This window comes from Pteronotus mesoamericanus, unplaced genomic scaffold, assembly GCF_021234165.1.
Source record: "Pteronotus mesoamericanus isolate MK-2021 breed Mesoamerican mustached bat unplaced genomic scaffold, CSHL_Meso_final contig_73, whole genome shotgun sequence".
Classification (NCBI taxonomy): domain Eukaryota; kingdom Metazoa; phylum Chordata; class Mammalia; order Chiroptera; family Mormoopidae; genus Pteronotus; species Pteronotus mesoamericanus.
In genome coordinates, this window is record NW_026555245.1 from 32,979,027 (window position 1) to 32,993,419 (window position 14,393).

The following is a 14,393-nucleotide window of genomic DNA, read 5'->3' on the forward strand; positions in this document are numbered from 1 at the left end:
ACAATCTAAGTCCTTATCAGCACCTTACCAGAAATCCACAAGACAAGAAAGGGGCAGGTAAAAAAGGTAAAATGCATGATAAATAAAATTAAGTATTACTCAGCAACACTTTTTTCCCAAGAGGATTCTCTAAAAAGTGGAAATTTGTGCATGGCAACTAAGACATATTGGCTAAAAACATAAAGAGAAATGACAAACAATTTGGAGTGAAGCAGAAATTACAAAGTTGGAAGGTTTTTTCTTTGATTCATGATGGCTACTGTTAAGATCTTAATCATCCATTTGTTCACTTTAACGCTGTTCAGGTTGAATTTAGGTGAAAATAATGTAAGGCAGCTGGCAGGACCTTATCCTGTGCTATATTTCATTGTCACCCATTGACCAAGGGGAGCAGTATTAGGGTTTATTTTATTTATTTATTTATTTATTTATTTATTTATTTGGGCGGGGGTTTTTTCTTGTACCCCATGTATAGTAGAGTAAATTTTTCATCCTTCAGTGAGAGGGTCAGTAAATAAATACCGATGATCTCTTTGGGATACAGAATCTGTGCTACACTTTTCTATTTTACAAAACAAATTAATAAGAATAGTTCTTATGATAGCCTCTTATAAGCTAGTTATGCTCGTATGTAGTTCAAACTCTATAGCATGATTTAAGAAGAAAAATACAGTATTTGAGGCCTGTAAAAATCAATGAGCCTTCCATTTATGTCTTTTGTCCTCAAAATGACTGGCACATCAGGGAAGAATTTCCTTAATGTGAGATAACCAAAAAAAACATGAATATATATATTATATTCACATGTGTCTTTAAACTCACCTGTATGGTTTGGTACTCTAGGCTACCAGCTGACATCGGCTGAGTGTTACGATCTTCGGAGCAACCGTGTGGTTGCTGATCAATACTGTCACTATTACCCAGAGAACATCAAACCCAAGCCCAAACTTCAGGAGTGCAACCTGGATCCTTGTCCAGCCAGGTCAGTCAGATTTACCAGTTCATCTATTGTAAACATAAACTAAGTTTCAAATAAGTTTCTTATATTAATTTTTAATTAAAAATAAGTAAATGTACCTGTCTAGTATCCTTTCCTAGCCATGTGTTATTAGTGCCCATGTTCCTCGTTCTTGCGGCTATTTGATGCCACCCCAGGCTCTACAGGTTTTCCATCCATTAAGCTACACGTGAAGCACTCTCGGTCATTTTCTCTCCTGATTTTTTTCATTATGGTTATTTGTTTCTCTCCGTAACAATGACCAGGCTAATGGACCCTACAAATGTGATGGCACAATATTCTCAGGAGTCTTTCCATTTCAACTCTGTCACCTAAGCAATAGCATGATCACAGCAGACCCATTCAGAGTCACAGCTAATCCATTTTCCATAAGTTTAATTAAAATCGAAACCAGTCTTAGAACAGTTCCATACTTGAACAAACTCAGTCATTGCTAAAGAAAAAGCAGGACTTATTTCCAACAGTCAAAAAATTGCAAAGCCTTTTTAATTAGGAGCTTTAAAGAGACACTTGACACTTTCACATATTGTTTGCCTTTTGGAAACTATAATTGGCCCTCAATTATATGCAGGATCAAGCATCAGACTGACAAGTGAAATATCTCAGGGGAGTAGTAGTAGTAGTGCAAGTCAAGAATCTTGTCATGAGTGTAATATTTGCCTTTGCAGTTGCAACACTTCCTGGTAAATCTCTTTGTTAGCTTACTCAGCCCTAGTATATAAGAGGATATAAGAAAACACTTCTACAAAACTAATCACAGAAACCAAAAGACAAAGAATTCTTTCCCAAACTACTTCAATTTCTGAGAAACACCTCAATGTTATTTTTTAAAAAACACGGTTCACCAAATACATATGCATAAACAAAACTTGGAATAGTTAATATTACATGAGCAATGTGGATGAAAATCATTCTATCTTGGAATTGTAGGCAATGAAGATTTAGGTTTTGCTTTCTGCTTTTTAAAGTTTACTTCTACCCCTCTGCCTCACATTCGTGAATTCTAAATTCTACATGTGATGTGAAATTGCCTATTTCATATACCTAACTCATGAAAGTAAACTCAGAATGATAGGTTTCTATGCAAGAAACAGAAAGAATAGATATTTTGTAATTATATAATTCAGGTGCAGATTCATTTAGTTCATATTATACCAAAAAATTATGTATTGAAAATTTTATATGCTATAAAAATTGAATGAGGTATCAGAAGTTTGCTTGGATGTCTTTATTTTGGAAATACTAAGGTATGAAGTATTATTAGCCAAGATAATTACACCTAATGTAATTCAACCCTAGTTTAAAATTATTCTACCAATTATACATCTTTATCCATATCTACACCAGAAAGACCAGTGCATGAAAATCATAGTTAACCCAATTCAGAGAGGTTGGCTCATCCATAGAGAGACTTTGAAAGTCTTATACACACTTCCATAAAAATGCATGTGTATTTCTAGGAGAAATGAGGGGTTCACTCCCATTACTATATAAAGCTTTTCCTCACTGGAAGAAAAAAGAAAAAAAGCCTTCAGCAAAGAGATGACCATGGAAGACAGTTGTAAAATAAAAGCATCATATTAACCATCTTAAGAAAATGTTTTTATCAGAAAAAAAACTATGCAATTTTTCTGGCTTTTGATTTTTACCTATATTCTCTGTTGGAATAATATTTGTGGCCTATTTCTTAATATCCAAAAGCAAAAGGCCATTCTACACCGAAAGAAGTTTGCCTGTGAAATGTATGCTTTTTCTGCATCTCATGTTATTTTAAAACATCTAATACAGCACATGTATAAATGTTAGGACAGGTGGCTGTTTAAAAAAAAAAGGAGAAAGAAAAAATAAGTTAGAGGCACATGTCAGAAGCTGCTTTTTTATTTCAGAAGTAATTAAACAAAGCTGTAAAAATTAATACTTAGCAGTAGGAGAAGTTTAAGAAGAATCTGCTTTGGGAAATACAGATATGCTCCTCTAAGGTTAAGACACTTCAGGATTGCTGTGAAACCATTGAGTCATTTGCATGCTTGAGATCAAAGCAGTCTTTCTGAATTCAAAAAGAAAATAAGAAATGATAGTCTGAGAAGAGAAGATAAATAGACTATAGGATAGGTCTGCCATCTCATCAGACATAGCAGAATCAAACCCTCAAGAAACTGTTTGCTAACTACAGATTTAACTAATAGTGAAACCAGGAGTGATGCAATGCTATTATACCAATGCCTTTGTGTCCAAAATTAAAAGCCCCCCAAAGGGAAAACATAGACAACCTTAGTACAAATAAAGTCACATATTTTTGAATTTCAAGAGAAATTTATTTTATCTAGCCAATGAGATATTTGTTCACTTATCTCGTGTATTAGACTAGCATTTTTGGCCTATTATATATTATTTGAGAACAAGTGTCATCAGGTAGCCACACTTATTCTGTGAAGATTGGAAGAACCATAGAGAGCAAAAAGGTCATGAAATAATTAAGTTTGTAACCCTAGGTTTATTATTTTACCCTTCTGGGCCTCAGTTTTCTTCCCCACAAAATGAGGGTAAGAAGATTATTTGTTGCATTAAATTAGTGGTTTTCAAACTGCACCTACAGAGCCTGTTGTTCCACAGAGTTGTTCTGTTAAATTTCATTTTGTATATTTTGAACTATCTAAACAAAAACTCACAAAATGTGTTCAAGCATGTCAAACTAATTTTAACCTATTTAGCTAAGTTTTTTTCTTTTTTTAGCAATTTCTATATATTTAGCTAAGTTTTAAAAATTGTTATAACAACTGTAAAAATGTTATACTCCCAAAGTAAATGCTTATTGTCCTCATTGTTAAATTCTTCAATTATGTCAGTTTAATTGAAAAATTAAATGTCCTAAGATTGCAAGGTGAGCTGTAAAAACTATTACCATTAGCAACTACTTCTCTGTGATGAGAATTTTTCATTACTACATGTATAAAACCAAAACAAACTGGACATGACAACCAGATTAATCATAATCCTCAATATCCAATTTTTCTATTTACCAAATAGCCTCTCTGTTGTAATTAATTTGCTTTAAAATAAGTAAATGTTATATATGTGAACTAATGAATGACATGACTTACTCATTCACTCATCAACAATATCCACTGGCCTCCAACGTTGTGGACTGGTTCATCTAAAGGTTCTTCGAGTTAAAAAGATTATTGACATCTAGCCTATTCTTTTGAAAATAATCGTTATGTTTTTATGGTGTTTTTCTGATTCTTAATGTTAACTTAGAAATATTGATGAGTTAGAAAGCTATGATGAAAACAATATAACTCACTAATAATCTCCGGTGTTCACAGATAACTCTATTAATGCTTTTGCTATATTTTTATATTGTCTATAGCTCATAACACAGATGAAATCACGCAGTATACAATAGACACTTCAAATTCAGTGACTTAGCATTCTTGGTTTCTACTACTCTAAAGAAAGCTTGAACGTCCATGACATGTAGTGAGTTGACATTTTGCTAAGACAGGAATTTGAGTCCCTTACACTGCAAGAGCAACAATGGAGCCTACCTGGCACCCAGCAGATCCGCCCCAAGAGAGCTTTATTCCTATTTGCTGGTGTTGTTTAGGCAGTTATTTTCATGAAATGATAAAACACTTTGTTTCCTAGCCACAAAGGTCTCAAAAAAGGAACCAAAACTTAATGCTTATAATAGGAAGAAAGAGAAAGTAAAGTTAAAATTTATAGGCTTTTAGCTAAAATTAAATGTTTTTTGATGTTGACTTGGAGCAATAACATTACTAATCCTATCATATGCTCCCTCTACACAGTGTAGCACATGTTCTGGTGGTATGCCAATGTGTACACTCCCAGAAGTCCAGGGCATGCCCCTCCCGTGGGTCAGGGATCCACCTCTTGTTTAACTTGTTTCCTGCTTCATTAATTTAATACTATAGTAGGCGCCCTTTCCCAAGTAGCTAAGGCACTTGAAATCTAAGCAAATGTAATATTCCCTCCTGTGCTTGCCACACTGCAGGCATAGCTCTGTCTTACACAGGGGACATTTATTTTTAATGCAGTGCCTGCTGGCTTGTGCAAATCATGGACCAAATCATGAACAAAATCTCAAAATTGAATCCTAATGCAACTTCAGAGAAGTCATCTGCATCATGAGAGGCAGGATGTGTAGTAGGCACATACCAATAAAAACCTGGTCGCACTAACTAGGTGCCTAACTAGTCCAATGGTGATGCGGCCTGGTAGTTAGGAGGGAGCTTTGGAGTAAAGCAGGCTGGCTTGGGATCCTGGCTCTGCTACTGACTGGTTGAACAGCCTTTGGCAAATTACTTCTTCACACTAAGCCTCAGTTTTTTCATCCTGTGAAGTGAGGATAATAACACTTCTTACCTCATAGAGTTGTCATGTGGAATAAAAGGCACAATACATTTAAAGAGCTTAGTAGAGTGCCTGACACACGATAAGCACTCAATAAATGTTAGTTGGTGCAGCTTTTATGACTAAGATCATGATCATGATAATATTAATGTTCCTCAGAGAAACTTCTAAACTCTAGAAATCAGCTTTCTCCCTCATGAAAGGAAAAGATAAAACTCTAGAATTACCTATGTGTCTAAAAAAGGTAGTTCTACAGTTCTTATTTTTACAATAAGAGCAAGAAGTACCTAGGAAATATCTTTATGAAAGTAAATCACATTTATCAGAATTTTTAATTATGTATTAAAAACCATGAAAAATTAAGATAATTAACATCTCCTGAAATAAATTAGTTGTCTAATAATCCCCCCTAGACCAGCTGTGAGACATTGTCATGTAATTCACATGGGATCTATGCCATGTTCTCTCCAAAAAAGGAGAATTCAAAGTAAAATCTAGAAAATGGTTTTCGATTAAAATATAATATAATGGTTTCCTAATCACAGAAGGCTTTTTTTGTTTTATTACAATAAGTAAGTGATCAACCTCATTTAAATACACTGCTTTGAGCAGCTAGTGAATAAGCAGAAAGAAAGACCACTGTAAAGCCTCATTTCCATTTTCATGCATTATTGATATTGAGATAAACAAAGGAGAGTTCTGGTGCTTTTTAGAGGGCACGGTCGTATCCTTCCCAAGTTTATGGATATGTCATACATCATCAGACAATCAGCTGTAACTCAATTATTGGGGAAATTCAGTTCTACCAAGCCAGCTCATCACTAGTAATAGTAATCACTCATTATATTACATTTAAAACTGTTAAGTATAATTATTTGTGCAATTCTTTTAATGAACTTGTGAGTTAATAGATCAGATGTTATCATCCTCCTCATTTTTAACTTCAATCTTTAAGTTCAACTTTCCTAGCTAAGTAAATTTCTTTACTTAACATCTCTAGGCCTGAGTTTTGCCATCTGTAAAATGAGTCAGAGTAGCTATGAGAATTAAATGAGATAATGTGTGCAAAGCTTAGCAAGGTGGCACTCAGCGAAAGTCAACTATCATTCTTAAATTAGAACCAAACCTGCAAAGTGACTTTTCCAATGTTACTTCTATTTGAAGCTTATAAAGGGTTTTCACATCCACTATCTCAATTCACTTTAATGATCCTTAAGAGGTTAGCAGGACAGAGGTCATCATCTATATTTACTGGAGAAAAAACTGAAGCCCAAAGAGGCTAAGCGACCCGCCCCCAAGTTACAGTGGGCAAAATAAAGCTGGCTCATGGATCCTAGTGCTTCCGATTCCAGAGCATCTGTGACACTGTTACATGGCTCAGGTTACCTGATCCCAACTGTAGCATCTGAGCCATCACATACCACAGGTACCCTTGTCTTTCATGACACCTTCAGCAACCTGTGAGATCTGGTTTAAACCCAGTATAGACACCCACAGCCAGCACAGAACTTCCAACTATATACAATGCAAAGCTTGTGCCCCGGGTCTTTGAATTGACTCCACACCCAGGTTAAGCAAGCCCATTTCATATCATCAAAAAGACTGATGTTGACTCAAACCAAGCAATGACCAAATCCCTTGGGACAGTACAGGAAGAATTAAACAAAGCCCAAGGGCACATTAGTCCTGCTTACTTAAAAGCAGTTCAGAAATTACATTCATAAATATCAAGAATGTTTAACTGCAAAAATATAGGTGTGAGGATATTTTAATAATTTTGGTCAAATGATCAAAAACTCTCCAGAGTTGGTCTTGTAGCAAAAAATAAATATATGCCTTAAAAATGTTTTCAAACCCTAGACAATAAAGCAGGGTTGTTTTGGTTCTGGTTCTAAAAGATAAATGAATGTTGCCTAGTAAGTACAGTGGTTTAAAAAAAACTCTGACTTATTTACAGAATATTTTCTCATTTACTGGCTCCCACCTTGGCTTTTCAAATAATAAAGAAACTTACTGTATTTCATCAAGTCACCAAAAGTTAGAATAGCAGATATTTCTAGATGATCACCTACTTCAGTGGCTTCCAATCTGTGGTCCACAAAGCTCCAATTTCTGCCCTGAGCAGCCACTAGGGGAGGGACAGTTATGGCAGAGCTCCATGAGATGGGTTTCCAGGTTCCCATTCTTACTTTATCTTGAAGCTCCCAATCTCATCCAATGCTTGGATTTTGCAGAAGACCAAACCATAAGTCCTGATGCGTAAGCACCCCACTCAATGTCACACAGCAGGAGAGAGGCAGACGGGAGAGCTGACCTTCCATCTCCCAACTCCTCACGAGGTCATTTTCCTCATTATGCCCTGATCTTTTATGCTCTGCCACTCATGAAAAAGCAAATGCTTGTGTCTCTTCCAATGTTTTATTTCTTCCCTCTGGCCCCTTTCGAAACTGTTGTTTAGGAAAAGACTGGTTTCTATTGCCCTGGAGTTGTCAAGAGAAGGTGAACTACTCTTTCATGTGCAGGATTCCTTCCACCACCCACAATCTCATTCATTTTTTAATTGCATCCCTAACCCATGCCAAGTTCAGTGCTTGGTACCACAGCAAAGGCAAAGGGGAATCAACTAGAGTCTGAGCCCTGAGACTGCCCTGGAGAAGTTGGGTTGTACGGTTACAAAAAAGCATGGCATCTGAAAGACTCCTGAGACAGAAAGGGAGGAGACAGTTTTTACAAAGTTGTCATGGCCATGTCTGAGAGACATCCAGTGGAAGAGATGCAGAGTTAAGTCAAGCAGGCTGGAGACACAGCTGCCATTAATCCATCCTTTCTCTGCCTCAGATCATCCCACCACCTCTGCCTCCAGGGCTGCCTTCCTAAACTGCCAAACTGCTCTCCCTCACACACGTGGCAGAGCCAGCAAAAGGCAAGCAGAGGGACTAAGGATGTGCACGGTGAGGTGCAGTTTGGGAGTTTCTTTAATCATGTTTTCGTTTGCTTACTTTAATTCTGGGTGGTAGTTGTGCTGCTTGCTTTTGAGTCAGCACACCAATGGCATGACTTAATCAAAGGAATATTTACTCATTGCCTCTGTGCAGAACAATGTATTAAGAGATATGGTGAAGAACCAGTATGGATTTTGTCGCTTGCTGCTTAAAGAAAACTTATTCATAGTTAGACGTTAGTACAGAGTTAAAAGTGATGAGAAGAGCTAGTTCTTTTTGGTATTTGGAAGGGGAAGAGAGAAAATCTGGCTAGATGTGGAGAGGGAAAATAAAGACAGGCATAGAAGAGAGTGGCACTGAAGACTTTGGAGTTGGGAAGTAAGGTACCGGTTGCTATGACAGCGAAGAGTGCCTGCAGGCGAAGAGACCAGTTGGGAGGCAGACAGCTGCAAAAGGGCCCAAACTCAGGTCACAGGAAGAGGTATGTGGCAGACACTGCAGCTGGAAGAACCACGTACCTCTAGGGAACACAGGAGAGAAAAAGCCAAGATGTCCCTCAGTATGTAGCCTGGGTGGATGGGAGGATGGCAGTTCTCTGAACTGCAAAAATGATCACAGGAAAAGAAGCCATTTGCAGGGAGATAATGAGTTGTCTGGTTGCTCTGAGCTCGACAAACCTAGAGCACGTCCAGCTGCCAGGGGGTCAGAAATGAGGCTCTGCGGCCCAGGGGAAAAGGCAAGAGGTCCTGAGAGAGTCACTGAAAGGGACAGCTGAAACCAGGAAAGGGACTCCTTATGGCTCATTCCCATTATAAAAAGAACCCTGCAAATTAGACATCCACAGAGTTAATTATAGTAGGATTTTTCTTGGAGAGAGCAATTCATCACTGTATGTAAATTCTGCAGCTGAGTAGTGTCAGCCTGCACATGGCTTGACGGTTAAAGTCGGGGAATATTGTTCTAAAGTAGCTCCTGAGATGATTTTAGGGCCAGGGCTCAATAATCTTTAAGCAACCCATGGAATTTGAGGAGACAGACTCCTGTATATTTTATATTTCCAAATGTCTCTGTCTTATACTCTCTGACTTGAATTTTGTTTTTACTTGTGTTCTAATTCCTGTGACTGTACATTATACAAAAGTTGAAAAACAGAAACATTTTTTGAAAAGAAGAAAAAAGAAAAAAACCCCAATAATTTAAACATCAGGAAGTAACAACTATTCTTGGCCTTTTTCTAATATATCTGTGCATACATATGTGTGATATATACACATACACATACAAATCAAGGACTAAACGTGGGAAGACTTTCTTAAAGTCCCTGAATGACATTCTTTTTCATCGTGCTTCAGTGTGTACCCTTTGCCTAGGATAAAAGACCAGTGTCTTGAAGGCAGGCAATAGAAAGTTTAGTTTAGGCACATATGTACTCACATACCCATACACACATATACAGACTTTATGAAAATGTATAGATGGTATATGAACACATGATGGCATATGTACACTCCATTTTATATTGAATTTTTTAAAATTGCCATTACATTTGAAGATGTTCCATGTCTTTAAAAATGGTTCAAAAGGCTTCGGGTTTATATGCTGCCTAATATTTCATCACACGGGCCTATCAGAACACTGAAGCGCCCTCTTGGCATTGGACAGTTCAACGAGGTGTGTGCTTTCAGAGGGTCTGGTGTGGTGTCTTTCATCCACTTACACCTTATGAGTCTAGAATGACCACTCATCATCATCTTCTCTCCTTCCCAACACAACCCCTGACGTTGGAGATTTAAAGGGAATCAGTTTACTCCCCAATGTAAGAAGTACGTGAGCAGTCAGAATAGTTAAGGCCATGGAGAAGGAGCAGTTTTACCCCCGGACAACAGTTTCTTGTCTTCCCTCTGTGACTGTGTTTTAAATCATTTTTGCCTCATTCACCGCGCCCCACACATTCAGATACATGTAAGAATACACACATGTGCATACACATACAAATCAAGGACTAAACATGGGAAGAATTTCTTAAAGTCCCTGAATGACATTCTTTTTCATCATGCTTCAGTGTGTACCCTTTGCCTGGGATAAAAGCCCAGTGTCTTGAAGGCAGGCAATAGGAAGTTTTGTTCAGGCAACATTGCCTGGCCCCCTGTGACAGTGTGGTGAAAGGCCAGGGTCATGGCATGAACCCCAGGAGAGAGCAGAGCCCATGCCCAAGAATAGGCATGAATAGGACTGGACAGAGCGCCATTGTTTTGATATCTTTCTGTTTTCACAGGTGCCATAGAGTCATTTTATGAGTCTTCACTATGACCCGTGCCATAGAAAGACAAATACAGCTATCGTTTTGCTGAATCCAGGTTTAACGCTCCCAGTTTAAACAAAAACGTAATTTCTAAATCAGTTGAAAGCAAAGCCCAACATCTTGAATTGTATACATTCCCCTTTTTATTCCCTTTTTCTTTCTAGTCTGTCTCCTCCACTATGACTGCCTCCATTTTAAATATCATCAGCTGATAAATCAGTTGGCAAAGATCTGCAACAGTTCATTCTAATATTGAAAATGACAAATTATAGCTATAAATTTTTTCAGAAGAGAAGGCAACAATATGCATTTCTGCATTTTGAAATTGATGTAGGCATATTAGGGTTCGCTAAAATATAACTGCAAAGTCAATTTAATTTATTTCATAATTAACTACTATTAGATTATGTCCCAAGTTATTAGAAGAACTTTAGAAGGTTGGAATTCATTAAAATACAGTTCTTTTATATAGATAATTTCTTTAATTATTGGACATGAGAATTGTTATGAAAAGATCACCTGATTCTAATAGCCGACAGGATTAGCATTTCACACCCGATTTCTTGTCTGTTAGAAAGTAGAAAACAATAGGAAGTTTCTCTAACTTGGAAAAATGGGGATAAAAGTTTAATTTTGGTATTCATTCCGTTCTTGCCTTAAAGCTGTGAGATTTTTAGCTTCCTCAAAAGGCAACATTTAGTCTCATGAACACTGTTACCTAAGGGTAATACACATACATACAGCATAAAAATTGAGTCATACAAATGAGTACAAAAACTTTATTCATACAACAAACATAGAAAATGTCATCATGTAAGATAAATAAGTAAATTAGTACCCCAGTAATTGTCCCTCCTGGTAACAGAAATCTATAATCATAGCTTCATTTTCCATTTTCTTTCCAATTTAATTTCTCTCTAGTATCGCCTTACCTTTCAGTAATTTCTTTAGGAACTACCCTCTTTTTTTTTTATATTCTCACCCAAAGACATGCTCACTGATTTTAGAGAGAAGGGATGGGAGGGCGGGAAAGAAGGAGAGAGAGAAAGAGAAACATCATTGTGAGAGTGAAACATCGTTCCGCTGCCTCTCATACGCACCCTGACTAGGGACCAAACACAAAACCTAGACATGTGCCATAACTTGGAATCAAACCCCTGATCTTTTGGTTTATGGGGTGACACTTGAACCAATTGAGCCACACCAGCCAGGGCAGGAACTACCCTCTTTATCACTCCCTTTTCTCCTATGATATCCATGTCCTCATGATTGCCATTTTTCTTTCTGATCCACTGTATAATCAGTTCAATTTTTCTACCCCAAAGCTTAGGTTTGTAAACTATATATATATATTTTTTAAATATTATACTACATAAGTCCTGACCTATGTGGCTGAGTTGGTTGGGCATCATCCCGCAAGGAAAAGGTCGCCAGTTGGTTTCCCAGTAAGAACACATGCCTGGGTTGCAGATTCAGTCCCTGGTCGGGGCAGCATGTAGGAGGCAACCAATCAATATTTCTCTCTCATATTGATGTTTCTCTCCCTCTCTTTTTCCCTCCCTTCCCCTCTCTCTAAAAATAAATTTAGAAAAAATACTACATCATTCTATATCAGAGGATGGGGTCAAAACAACAGTTTTTGTTTATTTAATGTAAAATAAACATTTATATTGAATATAGATATGCATGCATAAATACATACTGATCCATCCAGGAATACATATAGAATCTATGAGTTCTTCCAGGATTCAAAAGAGAGACTTCCTGTTGTCATTTGCACATTAAGCACCTGCTGCTCCCGTCCTACCACACTCTGCCCCAGGGTGACGCCTGTGTATTGAGCTCTGTCTCCCCTGTCTTCTTGATGGAGGGTCTGTTGTACTCTCCTTTTTATCATAGACCCATGAGTCATAAATCTTCCGTGAGGCAGGGGACTCAGGAATAAGAAAGTCTTGCCAATTGGAGGCTTTAGTTGAATTCAGCGACGTAGGTTAGTGTAGGTCCTTGGAGCCCGGAAGGCCTCTGGGGCCTTCCACACAGCCTGGAATGTCGTTTCTTGTGAACCCATTCGCCATGCCAACCATCATGTCACTTCTTATAGCTTCTTCAGTCTCAATTTCTAAATCACACAGGCTTCCCAGGGCACTAGGTATACTAACAATAGTCACGACGGTCACAACCACCACTGTCGCAGCAGGTAACGTTATGTCACATTTTATAGGCCACAAAAAAAGAGCTTTCATGCTTATCTCACTTTAACTGTCCTACCTCTGTTTTGGTGGGGATCTTGCTTTTGTCGATAGTTGCCTACTATATTTACCTGCTCCCCTTCCCCTTATAAAGTAATCGAGTGGCTGCTTTCCAAATGTTATTAAAATCTTTCGATCTGCCAAGAGATGAAACCTATTTGCCAGGTTATGTAGCACATCGTAGAGCATTGTCAGTTTCCAGGTACATACACTTACATATAGCGCTCTCTTTTATCAGAAGTGATACAGTAACTGTAATTGCTTGGTGAGCATCTGGAAGTAACATTAATAATGATAATAATAATGACCTCATAGGATGTATAATTTGGGGGATTAAAGAACATTTACAAGCTTATTTTATCATAGTTAATGATGAGGTGCCAAGTTTTCTTGCCATCACCCTTTCCAATGGTATTTCCTGCTTGGATCAGAGAACTAATTATAGTAAATGGTGCCCTTTCAAAGAACTTGCCCCATCCTAAACCATATGCTAGCATAAAGATACTGAACTGTTTTTGTGTTGTTTTCAGAGACAATTTATTAATGTTGTTTTGCATTTGTCTTTTTAAAAATGTGTATAATGTAATTATTTAGTGTTATTTTATTGTGTGTACCTTCTACTCAGAGGGTTGGCATTATTGTTCCTAACAGTGACGGATACAAGCAGATCATGCCTTATGACCTCTACCATCCCCTTCCTCGGTACGTAAATCAATCATCCTGATGCTAGAATTAGTCGATCAGTCTTTTGCTTCTTTTGTATGTGCATAGAGATTTTGTGTTTTTCTGTGAAAATAAGATGGTAGATAGTGTATTTTGCAATCCATCCTGAGCTCTGCTTTTGAATAACACTAGCCTGCTCAGACTGGAAGCTTGTCATTCAAAAACCATTTTAAGATTGGATCATATTACATTAGAGTGGACACAGTAATTCATTCTGATTAGATACAGTGTATGGGTTTATGTTATGTCTTTCTTTCACTCCCTTTGTCCTTTTCTATGTTTCCTCTGCAATTGGACCCTAGTCATTAAAGCACAATTGGTAACTGTTAAACAAACACTGCCTGAAGTATTATCGTAATACCATAAATGTGGAATTCCAGATGTGCTATTACTCTGAATAGGGCCTTTAGATATTCTCTTTTTGTTCCAAAGAAATTTAAGTATAAAAAGGCAGTTTTTTTTTTTATATCCTTATTGTTCAAAACATTTGGGGGAACTTTTTTCCAAAACATTTTAAAATTCCATGCACTGTGTTGGCTTTTTTAAAGTAATCTTTAAAACTAGAAAAAAATAATGAAAGTTCTTTTAAAATAACTTGTTCTCTTTATTAATACATTTATAAGAAAGCTGGAGAAGCTGAAGAGTATGCTAGCCACTGAGTGTCTTGTTCTCCACACTGGACACATCCCCCCAGAGAGCAGAAATGAGAATTGGGTCTGCAGTAACCACTGTGCTGAGAGACACGTTGCTCTATTCTCTGGACGCACTAGGACTTCAGGGAGTCA

The 14,393-nt window shown here is 37.4% G+C and overlaps 1 protein-coding gene across 1 annotated transcript in view; it reads left to right on the plus strand.

Moving 5' to 3' along the window:
* Window positions 1–14,393, plus strand: part of ADAMTSL1 (ADAMTS like 1) — an 890,629-nt gene that overhangs the window by 649,950 nt on the left and 226,286 nt on the right. The window contains exons 10-11 of the mRNA XM_054583189.1: window positions 844–982; window positions 13,537–13,587. Of these exons, the coding sequence (XP_054439164.1) occupies window positions 844–982; window positions 13,537–13,587 (190 nt within the window). The remainder of the gene's footprint in view (window positions 1–843; window positions 983–13,536; window positions 13,588–14,393) is intronic.